The sequence below is a fragment of the Haliaeetus leucocephalus genome, unplaced genomic scaffold, assembly GCF_000737465.1.
Source record: "Haliaeetus leucocephalus isolate CR32 unplaced genomic scaffold, Haliaeetus_leucocephalus-4.0 Scaffold0, whole genome shotgun sequence".
Lineage (NCBI taxonomy): Eukaryota > Metazoa > Chordata > Aves > Accipitriformes > Accipitridae > Haliaeetus > Haliaeetus leucocephalus.
In genome coordinates this window covers 27,443,605-27,465,155 of record NW_010972436.1, presented here as the reverse complement: position 1 = coordinate 27,465,155, position 21,551 = coordinate 27,443,605, and the positions used below count along the sequence as shown (strand labels likewise).

Below are 21,551 nucleotides of genomic sequence, written 5' to 3'. Positions count from 1 at the left end.
CACCTCACTCCACAGCCAAATCTCTGCGGCTGCATCTCACCCACGCGTGGGAGATACTGTTGATCGAGGGGGTCAGCGCTGCGGGAGCTTTTCCGCACCTGCAAGCGAGTGGGGAGAGTTTGGAGACCTTGAAGCCTTGCTGGAGGTGATGCTCGGGGCTAGGAGCGTGGCAGGTTTTGGATGAAGGGCCAGCTGCTGATTCATCCAAGGGTATTGCTTGTAGCCCGGGAGCTTCTGAGCTCTGGGAGACCCTCTGGGGATGCTCAGGACGTGCCTTGCAGAAAGACCACGCACCTCTGCATTGCCCACCTCTGCCTTGTGCTTTTCCCAGCATCGCAACCCAGGGTTGAGAGGACGTGAAAGGCAGCAAACCGTAGCCCAAAACCAGGGGAAAATCCAATTGTTTCCAAACACTAAACTCAGGACTCAAGCAGAGCAGGAACCTCTGGAGATAACGCCGGTGTCTGTGTGTGTGTGTGTGTCTGTGTGTAAAATGGCCTTGCAGAATCCCCCAGCTTTAGCAGGGCTTTGAAAAAGATCTGGGTGGTGATTCAAAATCCAGGTTATGACCTGTGACCTTTGGATGAGAAATTGTTGCCATTTAGGATGTGTTAGGAGGTCCATCCTTTTCATCAAATGCGTGTTTCTTCTTGCTGCGGGAGGCAATCACACCGGTATATCATTAACTCGCAGAAAAGGAGGCTGTAAAAGAAGTTGATGGGGGACCTTAGCCCACACCCTGCTGGGGTCTGCTCAGAGCACAATATCCCAGCGACCATGAGATTAAGCTAAAGAGAAAAGTGAAAATGCTTTTCACGATTCACACGCCCTTTAGATTGTTTTATTAAACCATTTGAATAGGGATTTCCCTTTCGGCCGACAACGGGGCCCGGCCAATGCATAGTTCTAGGTTGCTATGACTTAGTTGGTGCTGGCTAATCACAAGTGAGGGCAAATTTCATATAAAATATCTCGGGCCATTGTCAACCTAATGCAGCGTGACAGTGCCAGCACAAAGGGGGATTCATTCACCCCAGCAGGTAATAAGGACGATTTGCCATACCAACCAGGCAGTCTCGAGGGGGGCTGTCAAATACGATCAGAGCAGCGAAATGGAGCCTCACATTCCATTCTCAGGTGGGCGAAGGCGATCCTTTTGTTCGACCATGTTGCTTCTGATAACAGAATACAATTTTTTTTTTTTTCTTCCCTGTATCCTATTGACCAGCGGGGCTGTTTTGCATAGCAGTCTTTGGGGCTTGCCTTTTTTTTTTTCTTGCCTTTTTTTCCCGAAGCCAGAAGGGACCCCAATGATCCTTTAACCTGGAACGCACCCCAGAGAATTTCACCCCAGTCCTTCCCTGCTCCTTTTCCGCCTTCCCCTTTCATGAAGGACTCGGTCCTGCCACAGTGAGCACGCTGTATCTCTGCTAATAACCCCCAATTGGCACACAGCTTCCTTTTGTCTAGAGCCTCCCAGGGACATCGGGCCTTTGGGGAGACGAGGGGTCGGGGTAATTTGAGGCGGTTTGAAGGGCTGAGAGGACTGTGCTGTTTCAGGACTCGAGACGACGATGAAATATTCAGAAGAAGGCATTTATGGGACAGCGGGAGGAGGGGGGGGGATCAGACGCCGAGTGTTTCACACATGACCAAGCCAACAGAAAGACAGATAAAACGTGCTTGCATTAAGCAGGGTAGGTAGGGAGACATACATGGTAATGATTAGATCGACAGAGAGATAGGGCGATAGAGAGAGAGATAGAGGGATGTTTGCTTTGCAGGTATCAGACTTGGGTTACTGATACCAGACCGTCCTGCTGATTTGCCTATCTTGGGGGTCTGGTTACCTGCGATCACCTGGGGTTATTTTGACAGTAGCTAATTAGCAAAAGCATTCCAGCCCTCGACCCACCCTCTGCTCACACGAGGGTTTGGAGGGAGGCAGGGAGCACCGGTCCCGCTCCCAGTGCCGCGCACGAGGCTCCCGGGCTGCTCCAGCATCTGACGATCTGGCTCTACCTGAAACAGGTAAAGCCTGAAAGGTTTGGAAGGGTGAGCACCACACTGGAGGTTGCAGCTCTGTTGTGCTGGGTGCAATGATAACCATAAGCAACCAGCAGAAAAAAAAGTTAAAAAAAAAAAAAAGAAAGAAAATACCCCGTTGTTCAGATGTTTTAGGGGAACTTGGCCTTCAGGATTTTACAAACTGTGTTAATCCAACCTCCTTCAATCCAACATTCACTCTTATCTGTATTGCCTTCATGTTCCCTGGCAGGAATTGCCCATTTAATAATTTCCCTCCAATGATCTGAATCACAGCTAATCTGATCAAATGTCTTTTTACGGCCTTTCATCTTCCCAGGGATGTGTTGACACTAGCACGCTGGTTCAGAGGAAACAAGAACTCAATCAGAACTTCGTTCAAAACACAGATGGGACCCAAACCTAACCTTTCCTTTAAGATATGCAAAAGTGTGGTTAGCTGCTTGTTATTATGCTTCGCATTTGCATAAGTCTTTGCATTTAGGGGCCTGATTTTTAAAAGGATAAAAAAGTCAAACAAACCCCGGAGCTGGATTTTGATGAGAAACAGTGCAGAATCAGCTGGGCATGGAGTTGGCATGGCTCTCTGTGAAGAAGGGCATAGGCTGGGGCATCATGCAGAGCCCAGCACGGACCTGCGGGGCAGCTCCTGGCTGGCATCACTCGCTGCAGCGTGGGTTGCTCCGAAGCTACATTTCTCCCACCGCTGCATCTGCTCTTGGAGCCACCCCATTTCAGGGTTAGACCTGAAAGCCTCAATTACCTGCAGCCCCCGAGGACTGCTGGTTTTGCAAAGCAGGCTTCCCCAGGCTTGGAGATAAACCCACTTGGGAAATGTTGCTGAAGACAAGGGGAACTGAGACAAACCTACACACCAGAAAACGGCAGCCGGTGTTTGGGTTTCATTGGTGTATGGCTCCAAATCATCCAGGTCAGTCTGTAAATCTACACTGAGACTGTAGTCTTACAAACAGATCTTGGAGGAATGGACTCAGCGATCCTTCTGCATCCAAGGGATCCCAGGCAATGATTTTGGCTCTGCTATCGTCCAAAGGATCCAATGCAATCATGCCCTTCTGGACAAGATTGATGCAGGTTTATATAGCTCTGGACATGTCTTCTCTGTGCAAATCAGAGCCGCTCTGGAGAGTCCTGGATCTCCTGCCAAGACCTATAATGGCTCTAAGCCCAGATGAGGTGCTGATAAGAAAGTATCCGTGTCCACACAGCCCAGCACAGAGGCAGCTCGAGGTACTGATGTTGTCATGGAAGCATAAGCATCACTCCTAAGGGAATAAGGCATCATGCAGTACTGGGTGAGGAGAAAAGTCCTCCCTTTTGCCCTTCTCCTCTGTAACATTGTAGGCTGAAAGGATGCCCAAAGCTCAGGCTATAGAGCGTAAGTCGAGGTTTTTGTCTCTGTCCTCTATGGACAGTATGCCAGACGTGGTCTGTGGTGTCAGTCAATAGTGATCGCCACTTGCATGAATTTACAAGTGGGGTTTTTGTGCCATGATACATGAATTTTGTCCATTTTTGCAAATGGGGAAACTGAGGCAGAATTTCGGAGTCGCTCGTATCCAGAGAGGGACCTTGTGCAGCATTTGTAGCCCACTGGGTGAGGCAGCCACCCGGCTCTGATCTTCTTAAAGCCTCCAGAGTCTTCTCAGAGTAACAACAAGGACTTCCCGACTGATGCCGCTGTGATTGAGCCGAAAATCAGAGCCAGGGCACTTGGCTGCTTGGTGTTTAGACTTGGGAGTGACACCAAGTAAAGAAATGAAAGCTTTAAAGGAGCTCAGGATCTCTTCCTAAAGCTCTGACTTCCTAAAGCATTTTCCAATATACCAAATATGAATACGGCGCGTGCTGTCCAATTTGGGAATGTGCTCTGGGGAATGATTCACCCTCCCACCAGGAAGCCTGACTTGTCCCCTCCTTGTATAGTCCTTGTGTTGAGCACATCCACGGCCACAACTTGCTCCTCTCCACCTTTCCTAATGGGTAGAAGTTGCATCTTTGAAAGCAAACAGCAAGCGTGGTACAAGGATCCCCTTTTAAGGGGTAAGGGGGTAATCGAGGAGCCTTCGGTGCCAGGCCAGGAGATGCTGTTGCAGGAGACCAACATGTTGAGGTTGGTGAGGATGGGTCAGGGGAAATATGAACACTGGAAACAGGGGCCTCTCTGGAGAGGAGCTGAAGGAAGCTTGAGGCTGAGCCAGACAGCTTATGTAAAACCCTTTCAGTTGGTTTATCTGATATGGGATCCTCTATTGCTACAATCAAGAGGAATGTGGTGAAACTGAAGCTCGCCTGCCTCCAAGGCCGTGAGAGCCAATATTTTGTTTCCAACGTTCCCAGTATTTTCCCCACAAGCAATGTCAGGCTCACAGCAGCCGTGACACCTCTGTGATCCTCCTCCTCCTCCTCCTCCTCTACGACGGGAACAACGCTTGTTCCCCTCCAGCGCTTGGGCACTGTCTCTGCAGCACGGATGGATCTGTCAGCCAGCATGTGCCAAGGGGTTCCCTGTTCTCCATCTTCACCTGGTGCCATGCCAATATTTAATAGTTCTGATTGGCAAACAATTTGCTTCTTTGTGATCATAAAAAAAAAAAAAAAGCCTTTTAACATTTTTTTTTCCCCCCTTCCCTCCTCCTTTCCCTGAGGAGAAATATGTCCTGCACTCTGAGATGTGACCCTTCATTTCTAAGAACCATAGAATGTTTTGAGGTGGAAGGGACCTTTAAAGGTCGTCTAGTCCAACCCCCCTGCGATGAGCAGGGACATTTTCAATTAGACCAGGTTGCTCAGAGCCCCATCCAACCTGACCTTGAATGTTTCCAGGGATGGAGTATCTACCACCTCTCTGGGTGACCTGCTTCAGCATTTCAGCACCCTCATCATAAAAAATGTCTTCCTTATATCTAGTCTGAATCTACCCTCTTTTAGTTTAAAAAAACATTACCCCTTGGCATATCACTATAGGCCCCACTAAAATGTCTGTCCCCATCTTTCTTATAAGCCCCCTTTGGTACAAAGAGCATCGTAAGGTGGGGGACATCATCCCTGTGTCCTGTACCCTCAGTTTTTGGCTCTGAGGGATCTTCTGGTTGGCAAGTTTAGCACGGAGGCCAGGTGGGCTGAGGGACTGGAGTATCTTCTGCTGGTATCTGGGACAAGCAAGGCTGCATTGCTGCAGGTGGTCCTTTCTTATCCCGCACACAAATTTCAGGGCCAGCAGGCAATGCCGTTCATGTTAGTATAAGCCAATAGTGACGTCCGCATATGTTTTTGCAGCTCCTGTGAGCTCTGACTCACCAGTCCCGTTGGATTTCACTTCTGCTATTCAGAAAGTAGCTGTGCCTGCAAGGCTGTCAGTGTGAGCCTAAAGAAATCTGCTTCTCCTGGGGATCGCCATCTGCTTAACAACTGATGAGGCTTTGGCTCAAGGCAGCTCTGAGCAGTACCCTTCAGAGCTGAGGCCTTCCTCCAGCCTTGGCTTCAAACGAGGAGCAGGCGCTGACTTTTACACCATCCGTGCTTTAGCTCCTACATCCACGGTGAGGAGCATTTGGTATTAATCTTTTCTGGCATCCTTTTACATCCAAAGTGGTGCAACATGGCCTTTCATTCAAGCCCTTCTGGTTTAGCTTTCACCATGGAGGTGTTTATGGGTGTCCATCCCCACAAGAGAACGGCACAGCTCTCCTCCCACATCTAGGTAAGGGGGGGTCTCTTGAGGGATTCAAGGACGAAACCACGGTGTGCTGATAGCAGCTGGGTAGTCCTCTCTATATACAGTCAAAAATTCACCTCACCGGAGTCAAAGACTGGACTTCCAAAACTCTCAAAGCTCACTTCACAAATTCCTCACCACTTTTCTCCATTGGACAACACCCTCCTCCTCTGCGATCCCCATGATGTCTAACCTGCACGAAGGACCTCAACCACAGTAATCAGGGGGAAATTGAGCTGTTAGGACAGCCCCCCCGTGTAAGAGACAGGGCTCTGCTGACTCCAAATACCAGAAGCACTAGTCTGGCCCCAGTTTTATTTCCAGTTTCTTGGTTCTTGGGGTTTATTTAGATTTTTTTTTTTTTTTTTTAATCCAGAGTCATTGTAGTGTGAACTGTTGTGCAAATCCTAACATGACAGCTGTGGGTTTGTATCCCCTCCAGCCAAGGAGGGAATTGAAACCCTTTCTCACACTGCCTGGGTACATGCCCTACCAGACAAAGGTTGGAAAGACTTTACATCTTCTAAGACATGGGTGTCTAAGTGTCTCAAGTAGCTGACACAACCGGTAGCTTTCTCTTGTCTTTTAGCTTTGAAAAACAAAGCTAGAGAAATCAGCATGTCTCGTCCCCACAGTCCTGCTAAGCAGATAAGATATTTTCTCCATTTTACCCCAGTTGCTAAGTGACTCTCCCAAGAGCACTCAAGAAGTCTGCGGTGTCAGAAATTCAAGACTTGCAGCCACACCATTGCAGTGTCTTTCCTAGTGTGGAACAAGGATTAGGATCTTCTATTCAGGAGTAGACATGGTGGCTGGGAGGGGTGGCTAAGATGTAAGAACTCTCTCCTTCACTTTCATACACCTCCAGGAGCAATCTGGGACAATTCTATTTTTTTTCCATTTTGTTTATACATTATCCAGGCCCAAAAGGCATTAAGACAGTGTTTCACTCCAAGGGCCATGTTTCAAAAAGGATGGTGACAAGGTCCTGGGCAGTAAAGGGTTGTTGGCATGGGAGGTTTGTCTCCACAGAGCAGAGTCAGTAGCTGTCCTGGAGACATCAAGGTTCCCTTTGGAAAGGAGCTTCCACACCTTCAGGAGGACCATCTAGAAAAGTGGCATGCTGAGTAGAAAACCCTTAAAGCAGGGTCCATGTCTACTGCTTGGCTATCTGTTCTCCAGCTGCTGAGGTCTGCTTCCTTCCTTGCAAGATGTACAGCCCAGAACCACCTCAAGCAAGACATCTTCCTTCCTTCCCTCCTGCCTCCCTTCCTTTATTTATTTGTTCTTTTTTCCTTTTTTCTTTTTCTTTCTTTCTTTCTTCCTTCCTTTCTTTCTTTCTTTCTTTCCTTCTTTCCTTCTTTCCTTCTTCCTTTACTTCTTTCTTTCCTTCTTTCCTTCATCTTTTCTGTCTTTCTGTCTTTCTCTCTTTCTATTCATTCTAAGGCTGCACAGATCTCACTGCTTTCTTTTAAAGAGCAATCAGTGGCAACAGCAGTGCCCCCTTTCTAAAACAGCACCTAGTTCTTCGAACTGTGGTCCAGGACACAGGACTTGCAGCTTCAGCTCCCAACACATCTGAAGGTGGGTTGCATTGCCCCATCCCAGGAACCTGCTGTTACCAGCCGGCCACTGTGCGGGGAGGAAGGAAAGATTTAGGCTGTCAACAACAGGGCTCAGTACTATGGTACAAAGGTGGTAAAAAGGGACTGTAGCTTTTTAAGACCAAAATAAACCATTATGTTCATCCTTCTGCGTAGTCCTTCCTCCCACGTATCTCGGATATCTACCTGACCTGGGGTTAATCATTTAGTCATTCAGAGAAACATTCAGGGAAAATAAGTCACTGTCTGGGCAGAAGAACACATAAGAGCGGGTTTCATACATTAGACAGTTCAGATATTTATGTGGTTATTCATTTGCCTTCCTCCTCCCACAACTTGATGACCCTCTGTTTGGCTCCAACACCTTCTGCCCACAATTCTGAAGACATCACTGAATTGAACATTGCAGGGTCCTGAGGGGATAAGCGGGATTGTCCTCAGGTGTATGGAGGAGGAAGCAGAGGCACGGATTGACTAAAAGATTTGCCCAAAGTCACATAAAGAAGCCCTGCGAAAGCAGGAAATAAAATCTTAGGTCACCTCATCCTCAGGCCTCTGAATTCCCATATTGATGCTGCTTGGCCGTGTCTTTTTGCATCCCAAGATGCTTCTGCTGCTGAGATAGGGTGGTCAGAGGTGTTTTGCACAGGGACATTCAGGCTCTCAGCTTCACAGACAGAGCTCCTTAGGAAACAACGGCCAGCAGTGACCAGTGACTTGGAGACCTCTGCATTAGTGGGCAGCTACAAAGCATCCCTAAAAGCCCTCTGTAAGTCTCAGCACCTTTTTCACTGATAGCCAACCCCCCCCAAAAGGCTCCAGAGCAGGGTACCTTGAAGCACCAGCCATCCATGCCTCCAAGCCCTGCAGGGAAACTCGGGAGCAGGCAGGAATTAAACAAGCTGAAGCCAGAGCTTTGGTGACCTTGTGCTGCACTGAAAACAAAGTGGTTAAAATGCTCTTAAGTCACCATCCCCATGAGGTATTAGTCCCTATTAACCTTCTCTTGCCAGATGACTTTCCAGAAGGTCTCTTCAAGTCATAATGAGCTGCTTGTCTCCTGCTACCAGAACCACCCAGAGAGGAATGAGGCGACCTGACAAATATACTGCACTTTCCTGTTATCTTTGCTAAGTCTCTTGCATTTTTATATGGCACCTTAATAACCCCTCATTTCCATTACAAGTGCATGCTTTCCTTCTGCTTATCTGTATCTCTATACACTCCTTCTCCATTCCTGCAGCCACACCGCCTCTGGCTACGACCTGGGGAGCTCTTCAGAGCTCGGCCGGGTCAGGTCTGCTTAGTAATCCGAGGACAGTCCTATAACTTAGGAGGTGGCAGGACGTGAATCACGGGATGGCACTCTTCCATCTGCGTCAATATTGAACTCGGTGCCTTAAGTTAGGGGTAGGAGATGTAAACCCAGTGCCCTAATTTCATGGAGTCATTAAGAGATCGGCTGCAACTTTCTCAAGAGACAAACTCCTAACCTCAGTGCCCGGGGCCAGATCTCAGGTTCTTTGCTCTGCCTGCCTACATTCCCCAGGTAGTTACGATCAGATACAATCCTATTTGCTTCCTGTTGTGTGCTGTTAAGTGGTGGCTACACTCCACCCCTGGGGTGGCTGCATTTCAAAAGCAGGGGAGTGATTGCGGAGTATACAGGCTGTAAAAGGCATTGGGCTCTTTCTGGGAAGAGGAGAGCTGAGTATAATCGGTGCTTCTTAAGGCAAATCCTATCAATACTCTCCTGGAGCTGTAGGCTTTCAGTGAGGACAGTGGGAGTTTAGGTAACGGACCTGGGATTTAGGACTGGGGATCTACAACTAAAGCTGTCCTCCTGTAACTCCTTCTTCAGCTGCAACCAAGTCCTGGCAAATGCAGAAAATCTGCAGACCCTCTGGCTGCATTGCCTGAAGCTCCCTGGGTTTTGGTAAGCTCTGCACCTGTATGCACAGAGAAGCACCTCTGTTCTGAGCTAATGGCTCCTGCTGAAGCCCAGGGGGGTGAAACCCATGACCTGTGGACTCCTAAGCCAAGGCCACCCCTCTCATACCCACGCAGGAGAAGGTTTTCTGCACAAAGGCCATGGATGTCCATGCTTTCTTTTCAGTCCCAGCATGGCAAGGCACAGGGGCTCTCCATGGCGTTTGCAAACATCAATTCAGCACCTACAGCACCTTCCCAAATAGCCAAAGGCCTGGATCAGGTCTCTCCTCCTGAGCAGAGGAAGGGGTGATTCCCAGGAGGTGAGAGCTAACCTACCCAAGCAAGATGCTTTAGCCCCTACAGCTGTCAGATAGAAGGGGGAAGAAGAAGAATAATTATCATCTTCCTCTCCAGTCCATGGCACAGCAGCATATTAGAGGGTTTCAAGATTAGTTAGGCCACAACGGGAGGAGGTGGAAGGTGTGTCAGGTATGCCCTGGTCAGGCTTTATACCCTCTACCTCCCTAACAGAGGGTAATGGCATTCAACCCACCAGCTTATCTGACTGGCTTCTACGAGAAGCCTTTGCATTTCACAGACCCTGGGGCTGGTCATCAGTGTCCTTGGAGACGTCATACAAAGCTCCCCACCCCCAGGATTTGGTTTCTGGATCCCATCTGGTCTTAGGCAAGTGCAAGATGCCAAGTCCCCAGTCCTGTTAGAACTTGACTTATCTGTTCATTCTCAAAAGCTGAGCTTTCACACAGCTCAGGAACTGCATGGTCACCATTTGCAGGACGCTGGGATCCTCCAGGCTGGACAGATGCTGAACAAGGGGTTTTCAAAATCACATTGTGGAACTGAGGGTTCCTGCATTTTCCTTTTTCGGTTCTAGCCCTCAGTGACTTACTAACCTCACGATGCGCATTGACAACACGTTCCAGGACATTGCTCATACCTTCGGCTTGTAAGTTCATGCACATTATTTGATTTGCATATTGCTGTATTTGGTAGTCTTCCCAAAGCGAAGCGGTGCTGCACAAGTTCTTGCTTAAGCCTTCAATCCAGCCGGGACTGCTCTGCAAGCATGCAGTTTTGATTTCTCCCCAAGAACATGTTGGCTTTTTCGCTTGGCGTGTTAAACTCTCTCTGCGTTAGTAAAGCCTGGAAGCATCTAGAAAGTGAAGATTAAGCCAAAATGCCTGGGGAAAGCTCAGATCAGCAAAATATGGTGCAGAGAAGGTTTGAGTGGTTTTGAGTAGGCACCTCGTCAGCTGATGCAAAGCTCAGTAGAAGCTGGTGAAGCTGCATCAACTGAAAACCTGACCTTCTACCTTTCTGGATCCATTCATATTTCAACACTGTCCTTGCCTAATCATCTGAAAGGTTATCAGAGACAACATGCTTTCTTGGCTAACTGGTCTGTAGGCATGAGGTGAGCTCGTGCAGGGAATGCTATAGGAGGTTTAGGGGGCCAGTTATCAAAATCATTTTGTCGTCTTAGAATTGCCTCAAGGGTTTGAAAATAGCCCTGTTTACAATAAAAATGCCATTTTGCTGAAGCCAAAAAGCATTGCAAGTTTTCTGAGGCGTGGTGTTGAATTCCAGGGTCATTTCTAGTGAGTGAAGAAACATAATGAGACTAAAACTGGGCGGGGGGGAAGAAGGGGGAGAGATAAAACCTGATATTTTCGTATATTCCTCATTTGCAAAGCAGTTTGAAATGCTTGGGTTTCATTTTGACACAGTGTAGAAAAAGCACTGGCATCCAGGAAAGCCAGGCTAATGCCAAGCTGCCCTTCCCCACCCTGCTCCAGCTAGGATGAAAGTCTATGAAGGAAAGTCTCCACCGAGACTAAGGCTCCTCAGTCCCTACCCATGACATCTTTTGGCTGATCCCACCTACCATCCTGAGGCAATGGGTAGAAAAGGAAAGCTCATTTCCAGTCCCCTTGGCAGGGGCCTTAATTAGGTAAGTGAGCAAAACTTTGGATAGATGCGAGATACCATACATTGGACACTGTCTCTAAGTGAGCTAGACAGCCTAGGAAAAAGAAAATGGCCTCAGGATGGAGGGTGGGGATAATGTTTAGTTTACATAGTGAAGACTGGGGAGTATCTGGCCATGCTGGCATTTTCCTACCTTCCAGCCATGAGCAGCTCTCCCAGTCGAGGGAGGAGGAGGTACTTTACCTGGTGCTCGTCCCACCACTAAGAGTGGAGGCTGTCATTAAGTGTAGACCTGCATTTTCCATGTTATGGGAACATAGCCCAAATTCTATGCCTCTGAAGCCAAGACTGCAGTTCAGGGTATGGCTATGTGGTGCATTGCCTGCGAAGTAGCATATAGTATATTCTATATGCCACCTGAAACTCAGGTTTTTGTTTTGTCATGACCCTATCCTAAGACCTTAGGATGACCTTAATCAAAACTTCTTGGCTGACCTCAGTGGCCTTAAATCAAGCCTAGTCCTGTCTACACAGGAGCTTATTCCCTAGTATAAGAAAATGTCTTTGGAGTAGGTCCAAGCAGGACCACAGGGAAAAAGAAAGTTTCTTGACCTCCTGCCATGCTCTTGAGAGAAGGTGTTCACAGGGCTGGTCAAAGCCACGCGTGGTCCCTTCGCTGGCCACTATTCATTGATTTCTCTCTTTCACAGCTACCAGGGAATCAGCCTTTGTCCATGCCATTGCCTCTGCTGGAGTGGCTTTTGCGGTGACCAGATCCTGCGCCGAGGGCTCGGCCACCATCTGCGGCTGTGACACCCGCCACAAGGGCTCTCCTGGGGAAGGCTGGAAATGGGGGGGCTGCAGCGAGGACGTGGAGTTTGGAAGCATGGTGTCTCGGGAGTTTGCGGATGCCCGAGAGAACAGACCAGACGCTCGGTCAGCCATGAACAGGCACAACAACGAAGCTGGAAGGACTGTAAGGACATTTAGTTTCACCTTTCTCGATCTCCCTTTAATCTTTTCTTACCTGCCATAATGAACAGTGGGAGGGAACTGAGGGGAATAATCAAACATAAATCTGGGCAGTTTTACAGCATGAAACGATGATACCTGCCCTGTGATAGTTCTTGTCAGGGTGGTGATCAATGTACCTGATCTATGAAAGCTGTAAGTAAATTCACCCACCTGGATGTAAATGTCTACCTTGGAGTTAGTTGCCCAGACCTCTTTTACAGAGAATGGATCAAGACAGACAAGTCTAGGACAGGATTTCATCCCAGCTTGAAGAAGACATTTGAAATAAATAGCTCAGTTAATGATGCCCTAACTGTGCCTGTTCCCCTCCATTGGCTGTAGGAAGAAGGTGAGCTGTACAGCCAGAGATGTCTGCACTGTAGACATCTGAAGTTTAAGAGAGATGGACCAGGGTTTATGGGGAGGATTCAGCTGCTTAAGCAAATGCGTTTTAGTATAAACTGAGATATCCTGAAGTATCCAGCCTGTCCTTGGGCTGCTACTGGGAAAGACTGTGTCTCCTGCAGTCCTCTGCCTTCTTGGGACTGATGACTTAGAGACCCCTGGAGCTCACAAATGGCATTAGATGTATGTGTTTGGGCACGTGAATCCTAGCTTGAGTGCAACTGTCCATTCCCCAGGGATCACCACTCTGCTCTGTAGGGCTGAGGGTGGGGAAGAGCAGGAGAGCACTTCCCACCACGTCTGTTCTCGGCACTGTTCTATGTCCCAGGGAATTTTTAAAGAAAGTGAGAGGCAATGCGGCTCTGGTACCTCCTGATTAAACTTGGACCATACCCCAAAGCCAGCTAATGTGTTTTCACTTCAGTCATGGAACAAAATGTATAAGGGAACAGAAAGCACAAAATCTTGCACTCAGTGACTGCCTCCTACATAGTGAATCTTTTCCGTAAGGTGGAACAATCCCAACAAGAGAACATTCTCTTTTTCATCTCAAGAATAGCCTGTAAATGCCAGAAGAACATAATCTATGGGAAATAATTTGTGAACCACAAACCTCTTGCTAATGGAGACCATGCTGCAGCTTCTCTGAGATAACAGCATTTTTTCTCATGTAGTAAACTTGAGATAGCTTATCCCTCAGTGGAAAAAAGATACCCTCACTGCAATCAGAAGAGATTAATATGGTCTTGTTCCCTCAGCAGAAGGCCTTACACATATCTAGAAGGACATATGACTGTGCAGTGAGCTATAGCAAAGCCACCACATGTGCTAGGAATCATGAGGCAAAAAGGACTGTGGAGAAGCTGGATAGAGTGAAAGGAGGGATTTGCCTTAAAGTGAGAATCCTTGGAAAAATTGAGCTTTGAGCAAATGTCCCTGTGATCACAGGCCTGCAGAGGTCTTTTTACTGTAAGTCTTGTTACTTGACAGTGAGTTATTTTTGGACATTTTACAGATGTCAAAGATTAGAGAGCAGATGTCACACCATTATCTGAAATCCTACTGTTTTATAAAGCACTAGTGTTTTCCACCCTCACCGTGCCAGCACTCATGGGGTAGTTCTTCCAGGCCTCCATACTCAAGTGTTTCCAGCTAAACCTGAGCCATAGGCAATGTTTCATATTAGTTCCCATATGAACTCAAACCCTACCACTACGCCAGAAGCTTTGATTAAGTTCAGCATGATTATATGAACCAAACATTTTGTGGTTCTCTCTCATCGCTAATTACAACCTCCTTTGCGGCGGGTGATACTCCGTAAATAACACAGGAAAGCACCTGGTGAACACCAAGGTGCTGATTCATGGCAAATCTTTTGGACTCAGGCTGGCACTAGTCTGTTCACGTACCCGGAAATTTGCTGATCAGTCTGAAAATGCAGATTATCAAGTAAGTTGCATAAGGTTGTCTCCCACCTCAGAATACTGGAGGGCAACACCTCTAGAAACCTTTAGACTAATTTCATAAGAGTTAAAAGTGAATATCAAACTTCTGAGATCAATAATCAACTTTCCATTTATTCCAGGACAGTGTTTTATGTTGAAGTCTAAGCCTTTCAAAATCAAAAGTTGGGCTGCTATTGTTTTTTTTCTTTGCAATGGTTTTAGAAAAATCATAAGCCTGGCTTATAAATAAAAATACAGTACTTTTCAGGTTTCTGAACATAGCTGCAGCAAGGCTAGAACCTTGTTTGCTTAAGTAAACACGAAACACAGAAGATAGAATTCTGTGCTAGGTAATGAGGATGTTTCATATTTGTTTAATTTCCAGTGGAATAGCTGTATATTTCATTTACAAAGACATTGTTTTAGTAGGTTTGTGTGTTCTTCGCTTCTCTGCCTAGATATGTCTGAATTGTGTTCTTGGGCGATAGTACTGCAATATTCACACATGAACATTGATAAGGTAGAAGTCAGTATGCAGAGAAATCTCTTCATCCCTTAGTGAAAGCACTTGATAGATGCTTAAAGTTGGAGTGGGAATTAGAGATAGTCACTGAAAACAATAAAGTTGCAGGGGTTTTATCTGCCTTAGACCCAGCATCTGTGCAGGGCATTGACTGGAGGATAAGGTGATTTTTGTTCACAAGTGTGTAAATATATCTATGAAAACACTGCAATTCTTTAGGAAATCCTGGCTAAATAGCAGAATGCAATATGTGTTTTGATTACAGGCTAATGTCTTCTTCTTTGCCTTTCCTCTGCTCTTTTTCAGTCTATTATTGAACTCATGCATCTTAAGTGCAAATGTCACGGCCTCTCAGGCAGCTGCGAGGTGAAGACCTGCTGGTGGTCTCAGCCAGACTTCAGGGTCATCGGTGACTACCTCAAGGACAAGTACGATAGCGCTTCTGAAATGGTGGTGGAAAAACATCGAGAATCCCGTGGCTGGGTCGAGACCCTCAGGCCCAAATACAACTTCTTCAAGGCTCCAACTGAGAAGGACCTGGTTTACTATGAGAACTCACCAAACTTTTGTGAGCCCAACCCTGAGACAGGTTCCTTTGGGACCCGTGACAGGATCTGTAATGTCACTTCCCATGGGATTGATGGTTGCGACCTTTTGTGCTGCGGCCGCGGGCACAATACAAGGACTGAGAAACGGAAAGAGAAGTGCCACTGTATCTTCCACTGGTGCTGCTACGTCCGCTGTCAGGAGTGCATACGAGTCTACGATGTCCACACGTGCAAATAAAGCAGGCAAAACCCTTTGCTGGGCTCCAAGTGGAGAAACGGATTTGAGCCTACTTCCTCTGAGGTTGCAGACATGAGAGAAGTCTACTTTTTTGATAATAAAAGAATAAAAACTTAAAAAAAGGCTAAAACTGGTTGGATAGAATAGGTCTAATGACTTCTGGGCTATCCCAAGGTACATCTGGCAGTCACACAAGTTACGCCCAATGATGCCTCCTGTAGGAGACAGCAGTTTTTCAACCAGCCGACAACACAGAGCTGGAAAGAAGAGCATTAGCAAAAGCATGGATTTGCTCTGCTCTCACCCACCTGAAGTGACTCGTGTGATTAAGTGTCCTTTGAAAGACTTGCATCTTCCTAAGTATCTCCTTTTCCCTCAGCCAGGCAGAGGCTGTGTTGGACAGCAGCGCTAAGCTTTCCAAGATCTATCTACATACCCAAATGGCCAGACTCTGTGTATAATATGAGCAACAACAACAGCAGCAAAAGAAATAAAAGCAGATAAATTAATGATTTAAAAATAATGCAAATACTCTTTTGCTTTTGCCCTGGAACCAGACTAGTCTACAAATATATAATAGAGCTGTAGAGTGGGCAGGCTCTTCGCATGAACTTTGTAGCATAGTAACTTCTGCCAAATTTGACACAGGATTCAGTGACACCTGTAGAGAGGGAGGGAAGGAGAGGGAGAGAAAGAGAAAGAACCGCTGATGGTTTCCTACAAATGCCCTGTTGGCACACAGGTGATGTGCGCGGTACGGAAAAGTTCAGTGCCTGATATGTGAAGTGAAGAGGACTCAGTGCTTGCATTGAGGAGATAGTCCCACGAACGGAGATGTTGCTCCAGCTGTGGCCCAGTACATGGCTCAGCCAACGAGTCTTCCTTGGAAACATGCGGTGCAGAGCAAGTTTCCTGGGGTTGGACACTCGCTGCTAGATGTAGGACATCCAGCTCCTCGGCATCCCAGCTTGTTCCCGTAGAGGAAGAAAGGGAAAGTGTTTACCCCTCCCACCTCGTTAGAGAATGCCGTCACCAAGAGTGGAAAGTGCACTTAGTCCATCCGCTCTCTGCACCTCATGCAGGCTTCCCCTTGGGCACTTAGCAAAAGCCTTAGACCACAAGTCTGTCGGGAACATGACTCTGAAGGACTGCTTGTCACCCGTTAATTTACATGATGGTGAACCAACCCACCACCACCACTCCCCACAAGCTGGAACAGTTTCAGATTGAAGCCAAATTTTGTTCCACACCTAATTTCTACAGCCACCTCCTTGGGCAAGTTTGGACACAGAGCCAAATCCCAGCTTCGCAGTGCTGGCCCATCTCTGCTGTTCACCTCTGACTCCCGGTCTTTGCATGCTGCTCTACTTCTGATTTCAGATCAGGATTGCCAGTTTACAGAAATGGCTCTCACCTCCTCTGTGGGCATCAGGGCTTCCTTCAGCCACATGGGTATCAGGCATGAATCTCAGCCCATCACCTTGGTATTTACGACACTGTAACTCTGCCTGAGTTATTCCTGGTTGATACTGGCATAAACGAGTGGTGGATCAAGCATGGAGTCGTAGCCTGTTTAGCCTCAGATGCACTTGTCCTGTGTCCTCTTTGCCTGACTCATACCTTTGGGTTCCTAACTTGGGAAAAGGACAATGGATTGGCATTTTTTTAATTCCTCTTCAGTACAAGAAGGGAAATGGGGCACGATCTAACTTCCAGTGACCCATACGAGTCTTTTCATGACAATGTAATCATGGCTAGCTCACACCTGGACGTCTATGTAAAGAAATCAGAGTGCTCTTCTGTCCCTGCATGTCAGCTTATTCCTGGGGAACCAAAGGAGGGAGTATGCAGAAGAGGCAGGGAACAAACTTAATCCCATCAGAGAGAAAACAGGAGGAAATGATGCCTCCGAGGGTTGACTCTGAGTCATGGCGTCTCCTGGGACGACTCTTAGGCTGGTGCAGTTTATGCATCACCCATTTGTCTCAGGGCTGTGCCAAAGGGCACAAGCAAGCTTTGCTTATTGATGGAGGCACTTCTATCAATGTTCTGCAAAAAAAAAAGCTGCAATGAAATGAGAGCAGAGATACAGAAGGGAAGGAAGGAGAGAGGAAGAGATCAAGAGAGACAAAGAAAAAATGGGGAGAAAACCAATCAATCCTATCTGTACATGTAAACTTTGCACCCAATAGATGGCCACACACCAACTTGTAGAAAGCAATAGATCACTAAAAACTGAAAGATGGACCAGTTAATGGACGCATGACTGATTTTTGTAATACAGTCTGGGAGAAAAGGAAAATCTGATCATTATGGCAAATAGAGAAGGAAGCCACTGCAGGAGGAAACTGCCACAATAACCAATATTCAAACACAAGCTGTCAAGAAAGTAGATCCTGAAGAAAACCACATATGCGGTAGAAGACATTGATGAATAGGAAAAGATGGGACAAGGGAAGATACGTCTGATTTACTTAATATGATGCAGTGCTAGCAGTCACAGCGAGAGATGTTAGACACGTCCCACCAGGTACTTCTGTCAGTGAATGGTGTCCTGACAGCAAAGATGCAAATCATTCCAGGTCATGGTCCCTGTCAATCCATTGACTTTGGCAGGGTCACACCCACAACTAATTTTACCCTAATATTTTTAAGCAAGGGGGTTTCAAACTCCTTCTTTTATACCATACCAGTGAAGAAATGGGTTGGAGGATTTGGCTTCTGTGCATGGGAGCTGGACTCTGACCCCAGCCCATCCACAGCACATTAACATCCACCCTTTCTGCTTTTGCACCAGAACCCAACTTTTGCACCCAACATCACTAGCAGGTGAAGCTCTTTGGAAAGCACGGGGGAACAAAAAAAACAAACTAGGCATTTGCTGAGCAATTGCCTCTTAAGGTAAACAAACAGATTTTGACTGCAGCAGTGGAATTTATTTCATCTGGCCGTGTCATCTAGTCTAAGCTATTTATCTAGTTTTCTGCTAGGATCAATGGCAAGAAACAAATGAGTCCAGAAGGTGATTCACTATAGCCTAGGATGGTATCTAAGCTATGTTTGGTAAATTGCCCTCTAAGCATACCTCTTTCTTTCCTCTGACTTCAGCTGATGAGCTCATAGTGATGATGAGCTCTTAGATGGGTACAGTCTGATGATGTGAAGTCCACCATGAGTCAAGGAGGTGAAGCTACAATCTGATCATCAGCTGAGATGGGCTGGAAGTTGTACTCCTTCATTCAAAGCTGGGGTCAGGCTTGAAACCTCTCAGTGGTTGGGGCCTTCCACCCCATTCAAGGGATTTTTAACGAAGCCTATGCATACTTGTTCGGTTTTATTATGTAATTAGTCATCCGCCATGATGACAGAACGTAAGGGGTTGAGCAGCTACTACTAAAGTCAATGAAAAATGCCTGTGTGAATTCTGTTAATCACCCCAAGTGCATCTGAGGGTCCTAGTCCTGGGTCTGACTCTGTCCGCCCATGAGCAGGGAAGAGAGAAATCCTGCTAAGGGTCTGGGAACATGCTGAGTGCACATGGTAGGTCTGCCTCTGACCCCACGGCTTTGGAGAAAGGACTTGGGCCATCGCTTCCTAATACACATGAATTCAGGAAGTGTCTTTGGAAAACTAAGATCCCTCTCCACTGCCTACACTAGATGTCTCAAGTCAGGGTTGCCACTGTACTGGTATGAAAGATTGAGTCAAAGACGAGTGAGGTGCCATCCCTCCCTATACATCAACATGCCTATACTGGGCCTCACTTAGGAGATGGTCTAAATACAACCCATAGCTGTCTTCTGCCTCAGGTTCTCCCATGCTATGAAAATGGTAGGGGAGACTTAGAGTTTCACTCAATAATATAAGCGTCTGTTGACATTTTAGGTGCCCTATAACATCCCATTGGGATCCAGCTGTTGCTTCAGTGACATAGGACTCCCACAAGTCTTAAACCTGGGCAGATGTTTAGGGACTGTAGGGTGTCCAAATGACATGAGACGCCTATGTGTAGACAGTTGAATTGTGCACTTGTCTGGAAATGGTTTTCTGTCAAAACTTCCCCTCCACCTCAGTTGAGCTGGGTAATGCACCAGTCCATAGCCAAAAGGAAAAGATCATTCATTTCCCACAAATGGGAGCTGGCCAACTCAACCTCCATGATCCATGGTGCTCTTCCCTTCAGTCTTCACTTCTGATGAGGTTTGTCCTCAGGCAGATGGTTTGTATCAGGGATGTGTCTGGCAGTACCAGGGAAAAGAGAGAAGATGTCATCCAACCAAGTAACACAGATGTAAAAAATAAAAATAAAAAAGGAACATAATTCCATCTTCTTACATGCTGCTATCCAACCTTTCCTTTAGCTGAACAGATGGGTTTGATGGGCCCCATCAGTTCCATATCCAACCTCATTAAAGACAGTGGAGTTACCTGCAAAGGGTGAATTTGGCCTCATCTCTTTTCTTTCTGTGAAAGAAATGGAAAGTTTAGGAGTTTTTTTTCTTGTTTTGGTTAGTTTTAGAATTTGGGGGCTTCTCTTTCTCAGAGAAAAGAAAAACACGGGGAGGGAAATGAGTGACATTTTCTATTACTTGAGCCTTGATGTGTGTCTTTTGGCTAAATGTCACGCTCAGCACTGACAGTCTTCTCCAAAGCATTTTGAAGTCTCCAGAATTGTTTCCACTCCTTACGAGGGACTTCATGTGCAGAACTAAAGCAGTCAGGATTTAATCCTGGGAGGGGACTTCACAGACAACCACACCACAAAATGCAATATGGTACAGAAATCTCAGAGTCAGCACCAACCACATCAGCCCTGCAGACAGAAGTGCTGTAGTCTTAGCTGAGCATTGCAGGATTTCTGTATTAGCAAACCTCAGAGAGCAATTTCTCCTGCCACTCAATCTGAAATATTTTTGGTGTTTTCAGTTCATTCAGACACATTGCCACAGAGATGTCCATGAATTATAATACATTTGTCATGTGTGTTCATATCTTTGTCATGCCCCTATTCTTAAATTCAAATACAAGAGAAACGCTGTGATCTTTGGGTCACTTTTTTTAGCTTCAAAGAGACGTTTCAGTGCTGAAAAACTGGCATTTGATGTTCCTGGGGATATTCAGGGTTACAGCATGAGCACTCTGCAGGAGCTAGGAGTTGTGAATCCAGTCCTAGGTTCTGCATTATGGAAATTACTCCAGGCTTCCCTTGATGCCTTAATGATATTGCTTTGGGAAGATAAAACAGGGCCATGAAAAGGCACCAAATCAAACTGCCCTGCAGACACCAGCCATTGCACCTGGTTAAATAGGCTGCCCATAGGAAAATGACTCCCAGCTCTTCCAGAGACCTGCTCCAGAGCTGAGGCTGCTGAGAAGCCAATGCTCTGCCACCAGGGGCATAGCGAGTGAGTGGGGTGTTCGCTCAGATCTATCAGTTGTGTGCCCAAGCAGCTGTTTGGATGAGAAGCTGTAGAGAGAGCGTTAAACGATGGGAGAGAAGGCGGGTTGGGCAGGAGGAGACCCATCTCTTCTTCATAGCTTTATGTCTCCTATTTTGTACCTCTCTCCAAGCTAAATCTTGGCTATTATAGTAGGGACTTCTTAGTATGGGAGGATCTCTTTTCTAGATTTCCCCTCTCTCACTGGGCAGGAGCAGTGGGATCTGGCTCGCTTTTTGCTGAACTGTTTCCTTCATGGTTTAGCCCCCCAGTCCTTATGTTTCCTGCCCTCTCGTGTGTGCTCCAACAAAAACTGCTGATCTGCAGTTTATCAGTACTCAGCAAGGGGACAGGACCCCCCTGCCTTAGGCCTCCATTGACTGCTGTGGGGTGCAGATACTCCTGTGCCCTCCATTTTGAGAAAGGGGTGTTTAGTCCTCATTCCTGACCCTTCCAGTATCTTCATGGACTTGGGCAAGTCATTCTGCTCCCACTTTGCTGCACTTTCTGGGGGTGTCTTTGGTGCATTTCCACCTTGGAAGAGGAGATTTTTTCAAGCACAAACGAGAGGCCAGTAGTTAACTCCCAGGCAGTGGTACGTAGGGTGGTATTCAGAATACAAAGTGAGATGCTTAAATGCAGGTATCTACATGTGAGCTAGGTGCTTAA

At 46.8% G+C, this 21,551-nt stretch overlaps 1 protein-coding gene across 1 annotated transcript in view; it reads left to right on the top strand.

The window, feature by feature from the left end:
- Positions 1-15,452, top strand: part of WNT3A (wingless-type MMTV integration site family, member 3A) — an 86,312-nt gene extending 70,860 nt beyond the window's left edge. The window contains exons 3-4 of the mRNA XM_010561687.1: positions 11,982-12,247; positions 14,965-15,452. Of these exons, the coding sequence (XP_010559989.1) occupies positions 11,982-12,247; positions 14,965-15,444 (746 nt within the window). The 3' untranslated portion in view covers positions 15,445-15,452. The remainder of the gene's footprint in view (positions 1-11,981; positions 12,248-14,964) is intronic.
- The last annotated feature ends 6,099 nt before the right edge of the window (positions 15,453-21,551 follow it).